Consider the following 9,773-nt stretch of genomic DNA (forward strand, 5'->3'; position numbering starts at 1 on the left):
CTCATTCAGAACACTGCTCACGCGCTGGCTTCTCTGATGCAATCGCATCTAAGGGGTGAGCGAGGGAAGGCAATGAGTCTGAGGTTGCAAGCCACCTTTGCGACATCACTTCCTGTTGTGACGTCAGCATCCCCCCTATTCTTTTTTTAGGACTTGTGCCCTGATGTTGCCACATAAAAAATTCTTCAGATGCATCGGCAAAAGTAGTTCCAGCCATCAAAGCCGATGAGAGGTGAATAAGAATGAGTGTTCAGGCCTCAGGAAACTAATAAGAGAAGCACACCAAAAAAGCAAGCATTGGTAAAGGAAAAACAATGCTCAACCAGCAGAAACATAGGAAACCTAAAGTTACAAGCCCACGGACAAATAACAAGTTAAGGTGCGATATATGCCCCTTTTAAGATATATCAAATACAGTAGATTTCACAAGCACAGCGCAAGAGGTGTGCAGGTGCAAACTAAAAAAATCACTTATTGGTACAGCTAATTCATACCAATATATGTTCTTTACACTGGGGTGTACCAACTGATATCCAATCCTTTATATATTATGGTTGCCTTAACGATAGCTGATATGGTGCTGGGCTTTGGAGAATTACTTTTCCTGAGCAAGGCTATCTCACAAGGACTAACTGGGCTTCAACATGAGGGCAGAGGAGAGGGAAATGGAATGGATAGCATTCTTTTGTGCAAACAAAAGCAAACAAACTTAGATACTGTCTGGAAAGGTAAAGTAAGTACAGGGTAAAATTGAGTGATGATAAAAAAAACTGTTACTACTTGGAAAACTGTTCCTGATTGAATAAAATGAATGTATATTCCTCCCATAGACGAGAACTCTCAGTGCCCTCAATTTATTATGATTTTGGGCTCGTGCAGGATTAGGAGCTGGTGCACTGACCATCTTGTAGTCCCTCCATGAGCGGAAACGTGGGTGTCTGCCAAAAAAGAGTGAATTATAATCTATAATACATTGGGAAAGGAAACGAACAGTAAGTGCCAGCGCCCTGCTGTCTTCACCTCTGGTGCAATTTGAGTAATGGTTTAATATCCACAAATCCTCTTTTATCCCCACCCACCTCCAGCATAACATCCATCTGATTATTAAAACTAGTGATTACTCCTCGGCATTACCACCCAGACACATTAACACTCCAAGGGGACAGAGCTGATTTTAAGTCTGTCATTGAGAAGCATTGGCAAGGGTATTACAACTGTTTAACATGCTTTGGAGATCAAATGCTACTGTGTTGGAGGCCATTTACAGGAAACCCAAGAGAGGAACGCCACTTCAGCATGTACTGAAACTTTCAGGTTTCCATAATGAATCTCAGAAGCAGAAATGCCAAACACTATTACACGTTAAATGTCATCCTATCAGTTAAATATGTGTTTTAAAAAGATAAACGTACCAGTATGAAAGATCCAATTTCTTACCAACTGGGTGAATACTGTACAAAGAGTCTCCATTCAAGCCTCAGAAACTTGAATCAGCCTCATATACCATGATGCTATTGTCAAGACACACCAAAACAAAATAAAATAAATAGATGAGGTACATATTTGCCAGCTCGGTAGTGGTTAAACAACTGGAATACAATATTTAATAGTTCAGACGTTACTCTGAATGAATAGTGGACAATGCGATGGACTACTGGTTGGAGCGAATATATCAGTAATAGCAAAATTGCAGGTACTTCAGAATTCCACCGCTAGATTGCTCTTTGGTCTGTCCAAATATTCATTAGCCAAACAGGCCTTGAACATCTTGCATTGGCATTGAGCTGCTATCTATTCCTTGGTCTGGCCGGCGCTGGAAACCCTTTTTGGGTAGCTGTTGCGACTTACACATTTAATTAATAATGACAATAATAATTGGCTGCCTATTGAGAAGCGCATTAGATTTAAGGCATTGTGTATCGCATTTAAGGCCTTACAGAACTCAGGTCCCACCTACCTGGTAAAACGCTTCCATTGACATACACCAGCCTGCACACTTCGCGCGGCTTTAGTGAAGTTGGTGACAGTGCCATCCTCCTGTCTTCAGAGATGGGGTGGAAAAAGCTTTTTCAATATCACCACTAGATGGTGGAACAAGCTACCTTTTCAATTGAAGAACTTTACTGATCTCTTGTCCTTTAGGAAAGGACTGAAGACCTGGCTTTATACGCTGTAATTTTGTAAGCACCAGTTCTTTACATCACGCAGCTGCTTTGTGGGCAACCTCTGCAAGCGCCTAGACACCCTCGGGTAGCAGTGCGCTATAAAACTGTATAAATAAATAAAAGACATATCCACACTTATTTAGGGTTTTCTCATGTTCTGTACCCCAGAGGTCCCAGCTGTGGTGGTGTATGTCATGGTTCACATTGTCAATATAGGAGTAGTGATAATTTATTGGGTAAAGAAGTTTGGCCCTCTGGTATACTGCATAAATAGGCTGCCACATTTCTTCAACTGATAAAGATCTTATCCTCAGACGTCCCTACAGATAGCAAAATTGGTAGAGCAGTTTATGTGAGAGTAAGGACGTTGTTGACAGTTTGCTCCCTTATGAGTACCTCAGTATAGTCACAGGGTATGATTTGTTCAGTTTCATTAATGCCTGCCCAAGGAAAAAAGATGCTATGAATAGCATCTCTCATTGTCTTCAGGGATAGGGCTAGCAAGGAATATGCATAGTTCATAAGGGAAATTTCTTTCAAAAGGAACACTAATTCTGTCACTTTCTGCAGATATTGGCAAATTCCACTTCATTCATTTAAAGGGAGAATTTAAATGCAGATCAGGGTGAAGGACAGTTCCACAGCAAACTTGATGTTAACTTAAAGTCATAATACAATACACATAGGGTAGGGTCTGAGGCAAAAGGTTTAAAGACTCAACGGGATAAAAAGCTCCACTGTAAACATATAAACACAACATATATCCCGGGGTCTACCAACTACAAACACAGATATTGCGACACCATGGACTGTCTCTCAAATGTAAATCCTAAAAGAATATACAAAAATTGTATGGATTCCCATCACTCACCGTTCCAGGTGACATGCTTCATCATCTGGGTCTCCTTTAATAGGGCTACAACTCCACCCTATTGGTGAAGGAGCCCAAGGGTGTTTTAATGATCTTGGATCAGTAATGTTAAGATGTGAGCTGATGTATTCATAGAGTGTATGGGAGAAAAGGTGCAGTGCAAATCTAAATGTGAAATTAAAATTGAAGCATGCCCAAACCACGAGTTTTATTTTTGTCTGTCACGATCAATGTTAAAAACAGTGCAAAAGAACAGTTTCAACAGATAGCTGTCCATGGATAATTGGTGTCGCAATATCTGTGTTTGTAGTTGGTAGACCCCTGGATATATGTTGTGTTTATATGTTAACTTAAAGTCCCAGTGGACAAAGTATTCTATGCTAAAAGGTATGGCTTGATGTACGTCGATGAAGAATTGTTAATTACAGAAGTGGTGGGAGAAAATGTGTAATTTGGTTAAAACAACATGGATCACTGGACAGTCTTTGTACTATTGCATTAAATCTACGAAAGGAATTTAGTGACAAAGGTAAAATGTGTGGTTCCATAATAATAATCGAATTGGCAGTCATCATGCATATAGTTAAGAGGTTCATAAATAAATAGAGTAAGTTACAAAATACCAACACTTTTGGTTACGTGGAGATCCAGTTTTCTTCTAAACTGGACTGGCAGCTCCAAAGAGAGATTTGCATTCCCAACATGATCAAAATTAATAAAGGGCTGATGAGGTTTGCCTCTAACCTATTTGGTGCTCAGGACGGCCCCCAGCCATCCGGCGTCACGGTGGGCATGTGCGAAGGATGGCCGGGTGCTGTACGAAACACTCCCACTCATTAATTCTCCCGCACAGCGGGAGAATTTGCGCAGCATCGAAGGGGCTAAGTTAGGCAATAAACCTATTGCCCAGATGCTCACCGTTTATAACGCGAAAACAATTTCAACTGCAGTGTACAGCGAGGAATCTGGGCTATAGGGCAGAAGAGTGTTTTAAAAATAACAGAAAATGCACTTTTAAGGAGACTGCTGTCAGTACCCGCTCTACCCTGGCATCTATTGTTCATTGTGAGTTGGGTGTTGATTTCCCCTTGGATAGCCTTGAAACTAAACCCCTACTATTGTGGCCATCAGTTTGGTCCAAACAAGAAACTTTGTTCACTAAGTTAATCTTTAAGGATTGTATGCACCTAGATATAATGTATAGAATCCTGTGGTTACAGAATATAAAATAGGCTTTGTTGGGCTTAGACCAGGTGGAGAGGAATTTGTGGTCTCATCCAGAAGATATGTTAAGGTATTCAAAAAAAGAATTTAGAGAGCATGTGCTGGAGGCCTGCCTTGGGAACAGGAAACAAGTAGGCTTTCCTAAAGTTACAGTGGGATGTTCAGAGTATGGAATGAGCAGTCGGGATGTAAACTGTACCTTACGATAGTTAACAATTCATAGCCCCGGTATCTTTTAACTCTCTTTCACCTTCTCATTTTCCATTATTTGACTACATTCCCAAAAAATTTGAACTGAAGCAAAATTACCAGAAAATGTCCCTGTGATAATTGATCAGAACAGTTTACTCAGCACATAGCACTTTCCTGTAAATATTACCTGATCCCCAGGAAATCTCTTCTTAAACAATTATTTTTACAAGAGAAAATTATGTATCATAAGGCGCTTTTAAACTTCTGTACGAACTAAGGGATGCAAAGGTATACTATAGGGTTGCCCTGTTTCCTTCCGGAGTAATCTGCATTAGAGCTTTCTTAGATGATTTAGAGCTTCCTTAGAAGATTTAAGAAACCTGCAAACTTAAGAGTTAATGCTCAAATTGCATTCCTTGCTTTGTTTTATTGGTGATACCATTAGGTCTTCATGGTTAAATGTAAACAGTGTCAGTATAACTCGATTTTACCATTTGGTTATTATTTGATTTGGTGTATTTATGTAAGACGTCTGTATATAGTTCTATTGTATTCATGTTTTTTGGTTTGGATTAACTGTTTTGGCACCATGTGAATTTATTTTGATTTTATGACATTTATGTTTTTAATAACACTGTAATAATTTATTGTAATATTTTGTGCCTTTACGCTTCTGACAATTTGTGCCAAATAAAGCTTTCTTAGTGGCTGAACTAAATAGAATTATTTACATCCAAGCTCTTGTGTAGAAACTGATTCACGTGAGCTACAATGTTGGTAACCATTAAATATGTAGGAATGTTATTGCATTCTTGCCTAGCACCTGGAATGTCTGACAGATACTGACAATACTCCATATGATAATGATAACAATCATTACAAATTATGGCCATCTGCATGCATTGTTCTGTATTGAAGTGCTGAGGTTCCATATAGGTACATTTGAAATAATTCTGGTTGACATAGCCTCGTAAGATCGACAGAGTAAGACGCCATTTCCTGTTTTTATCCTAAGTGTCCAAGTAATGTTTACAGCAGATAAGGGGCGTGTGGCGTTGTACTTAACCTGTGTAATTGTGACATGCTGCACTTGACTATAGAACTGTGATCAAATAGATGTTTTTATGAATTTGATACAAAGACTGGATTTGGCTTTAAGGCTAAATGGAGAGCTTTAGAGACAGGTTTTTTGTATCAGGAGCATCTCTAGAAGGAGTTGCACTCGAACAATTCAATGCCTAGAGTAGGTTGGGATTGGATCACAGAAACCAAGGTTAGATGGGGGAGAGATGGGATCATGGGGCTTTTGCAAATTTGCATTACAGATATTTATAGTTTGAAGCAGAATAAGCCATTTGCCGGGAAGCAAATGATTTCTTTAGTCGGGTCCTGAAGTCTGAATTTGAAGTTGGGAAGAGGATGTAGCCTAAAGGCAAGGGCGGTGAATATCAAATCTAAGGAAACAGGGGCCAGATGTAGGTAGGCTTTTAACGGTCGGTAACGGCCGAAATCGTCCGTTACCGACCGGTAAAAGCCTTTCCCTATGTAGGAGGCTATTTTACCAATTCGGTAAATAACGAATCGGTATTTACCGATTCGGTATTTACCGAATCATCATTTACCGATTCGGTAAATGAGATGTAGGAAGCACTGTAAACAGTGCTTTTGGGCTTTAAGAATTCGTTATTTACCACCAACTATAAGCAGTCCTGCCAAGTATCACGCAACGGGCGTGATTATAACGCATTTCAGTGTGGTAATCCGCATTACCGCACTGAAATGCATTGTCACGCATATCTGTGCTGTCGACTCAGCTTTCATCTGATAGCGCCAATGCAGAGCCGAGTACTGACCGTGGCTGGTGCACTGCGTGAACTGTGCTCCCGTAGGTGTTGGCTCTGGCACCGGAGCTAAGGCAGTCTCACACAGAAAGTAACAACTGTACTACAATGCCAGACAGCACATACCATACATTGAGATCAGATTGCCCGTGGCGTGGCTGATGGCAGCCTGCAGTCATGATTTAAGGTAGCTTCAGGTTGTTGCTAATTGCGCTGTGGGGGACGTCACTTCCTGCTGACAGGAAGCGGAAAGTATGAGGAAAGGCGCGGCTTCACGCCTGCTGGTTTGCGGTCTGCAATAACAGAATGCAAGCAAGAAAGAAAGCTGTTGGGAAGATATTGTCTCGCATTAACCAGCGAAACGTCATAAGCGCTGACAGTATCGAACTGGTAAAGTCGATATCTGTTCAGACAGTGGACTTTCCAGTGAGATCGGAGAGCAACCACCTAGGCGGACTGTCTTGACTGCGTAGGGAGAGAATATGAAGGCTCTGCTGAAGGGTGAGCCGTGGAAGCTTGTTCTGAAACCAATGGCAAACCATAAATGCAGTAAGTCTCTTTTTAAAATGACTTAAAACAGTTTTGTTTGCTATAGCAGAGTACGCGCTGATCTCTTCACGGTGCAAACAAGTTAACTGTGAAGCTTCGGTGCGCCGGACCATCGCACTGTGGCTGCTCACTTTATGGATGACATTTTAAAGTACACAGCCTGCCTGGCTGTGATCGCTGTGTGCGTCTCAGTCACAGCCTCTCCCGAGGCTTGCCCAGAAATCATGCTTCCATGCCACTACTGACTTCGGCGGCCAGAGAGTCCGCGAGTCAATTGACTAATTAATTTAAAGGCCCGAGGCAGCTGAGCTTTGTGTTAGGGCCTCTCACATCCTGTTGTATAGTCATGTGGTTCTGCAGATAAACACAATTCGTTGCTCTTTTTGCTGTTAATTCTTAGCGAAGCCATCATGTGAACTGCTTTCTAGACGTCTGCTTTTTATTTGTCTTCTAGTGGTCACATCTGAGGCTGGTTTTAATAGTTACTTAACAAGCCTTATATTCCAGCTTACTGCATTCGTTTATGAATAAGGTTGGCGCAGCAGTGCCTACCTTACTGACTCAGTTGTTCACCTCACTCAAAGTGATCTCGTCATGTACAACAACCACCACTTTACATTTGTTTTATTCTCCTTGTTTCACCGTGCTCTTTATCTTGTATTTTTGACTAATTTGCATTTTTCCGCCTTTTTATCTTTATTTGTCAATACAGTATGCCATCTCAAATTCACAAGTTTATTATATGATCAGCATTTTACAAGAGAAACAATTAAAAAGCAATAGAATAAAACACATACTTCCTATCACTTTTATGAAATGTGTAAGTGAAGAACACTCGGTGTCAAGAACAGGAGATGCCCGTCCTCTTTCATAGCAATCAAGCTGATGTGTGACATTTTGATAATTTCATTATAATTATGAGTCACCCAGGCAGGCATTTGCAGCAGTTTTAAGATTGTTAAGCAGTTTTTAGATTGTTTGCAGCAGTTTTAAAATCTTTACTTAGAGTTTCTCATTGCTCAAATAGGTCTAATTTCTGATATTTATACGTTTCCCTCATCTTAATTGCTCGATTCTTTGCTCGCAAGAAAGTGTCACTCATAATCTTTGAAATGTCACTCATAATTATCCTGAAATTATGAAAATGTCACACATAGCAATCTGAAACCTTGGCAGCTATGTATAAGTTGGTGGTAAATAAAGAATTCCTATGTAAATGCATAAATGTGCATTTACACCTGTGCCATGTGACAGGCATACAAGCACTTAGGGCATGTATGTATGCCACATGTGCACACCAGCACTAATCAGGGGTGCAATAGGGTGTCAAAGTGACACCCTGCCCCTTTTGAATTTTTCGGTATTTACCGAATCGGTAATTACCGATTCGGTAATTGAAATTCATTCCTATGGGCCTCCAGGCCCATAGGAATGAATGGCAATTACCGAATTGGTAATTACCGATTCGGTAAATACCGAATCTTAACGATTCGGTATTTTTTACCGATTCGATACCTACATAGGATTACCGATTCTGAAATACCGAATCGGTAAAATTCAGTATTTTAGAATCGGTAAAACCTATTTATCTACGTCTAGCCCCAGATTCGAGTCTCGCAATGACGCTCAACATCCTGTTATTCTGGGCAAATCACTTAATCGCCCCGTGCTTAACTACAATGAATGCTTCCTCGTGTAACGCAACTGGTGCTCGTGTAAAGCGCTCTGATACCTGATACCTTGGGGCCAAGTTCTAAATAAAACTACAGGAAAAAAACCTGAAGTCTTCAGGCTTAAGAGTCAGCAGCACCGTAGCCACTTATGGACATTCAGGGCTTTGGTGAACCTAAGGATGAAGAGGAAAGCCAGTCACTAAAACTTATTATACATAGATAAGAATACAACTGCTGTGCTACATGCACAATGGGGTGGGTTCATCCAACCTGTTACAGTGTGCTCAAAAGCAGCGAGGTTTAGGGATATTCTGTATTAACAGAGCTGACTGTTCTTACCCAGTCCGTTGCCGCAGCCAGTGAACTCGATGCAGTAGACTGTACGATCCATGCCGTAAGGACCCATCAGTGTCCTGAAACACAGCAGAAATGCATGCAAGGTTAGCAGATGCTCAAACACATGTGCTAAGACACACACAGGCACACATACTTACAAGCACACACGCAACCAGACAGATGTATGTCATATGTGCTAGACTGCCCATACAAGACACACGAAGAACACATGCCAGACTGCCGGACATGGAGTAGGACGAAACGTTACATGTGTATAAGCATGATCGCTGCTGCAGAGGAGAATGTGCCCGGCAGCCTTAGGAGATGCCCGTACAACCGTTTGCTTCCAACTAACAGATATGGAAATTAGCGTTGTAAAAAGAATCCTTCGTAACCATGAAAAAAAAATGTTTGGGATTGCTCACAACTATAAAAGGCAGATATGAAACAAGTATTAGCAAAGGCAATAGTCTCAGCTACCCAAGGCCGAGGTACTGCCTTTGCCAGTAGCTCTGACCTATAGATGCATGCATCAAAACTCTTGCGCACACATCTGGCAATGTTTGAACGGGTTTTCTAAGTAAACCCATTCCAAGACGGTCAACAAACCACGCGATTGTGTTATGACGCATACACATGATGCATGTATTTTAATGTATGCACATACATACTTAGGGACACCACTGCACACTAGTGCTCGGACACATGCTTGCACATGTGTTGTGACAGATGGCAGCAGTTTTTAATTTACCATTTCAAGCTCGTAGACAGCCATGGTACAATAGTAAATTAAAATGTAAAAAAAAGTAAAGAAGTGGCACACAAAAAGTGCAAAAATGGTATCACCTTGCAGCTGCTAGGCACATGGAAAAATACATAAAAGTAAAAAAGTTTTTTTCTTATAAGATACATTTGTTTTATT

The 9,773-nt window shown here is 40.8% G+C and overlaps 1 protein-coding gene across 1 annotated transcript in view; it reads right to left on the minus strand.

Annotated features, from left to right (window-relative positions):
• LOC144784026 (syntaxin-binding protein 4-like) overlaps positions 1 to 9,133 on the minus strand; it is a 1,158,996-nt gene extending 1,149,863 nt beyond the window's left edge. The window contains exons 1-2 of the mRNA XM_078662726.1: positions 9,120 to 9,133; positions 8,855 to 8,928 (exon numbers count right to left, since the gene is read on the minus strand). Of these exons, the coding sequence (XP_078518852.1) occupies positions 8,855 to 8,928; positions 9,120 to 9,133 (88 nt within the window). The remainder of the gene's footprint in view (positions 1 to 8,854; positions 8,929 to 9,119) is intronic.
• Positions 9,134 to 9,773: the final 640 nt, after the last annotated feature.

Source organism: Lissotriton helveticus, chromosome 10 (assembly GCF_964261635.1).
Source record: "Lissotriton helveticus chromosome 10, aLisHel1.1, whole genome shotgun sequence".
Classification (NCBI taxonomy): Eukaryota; Metazoa; Chordata; class Amphibia; order Caudata; family Salamandridae; genus Lissotriton; species Lissotriton helveticus.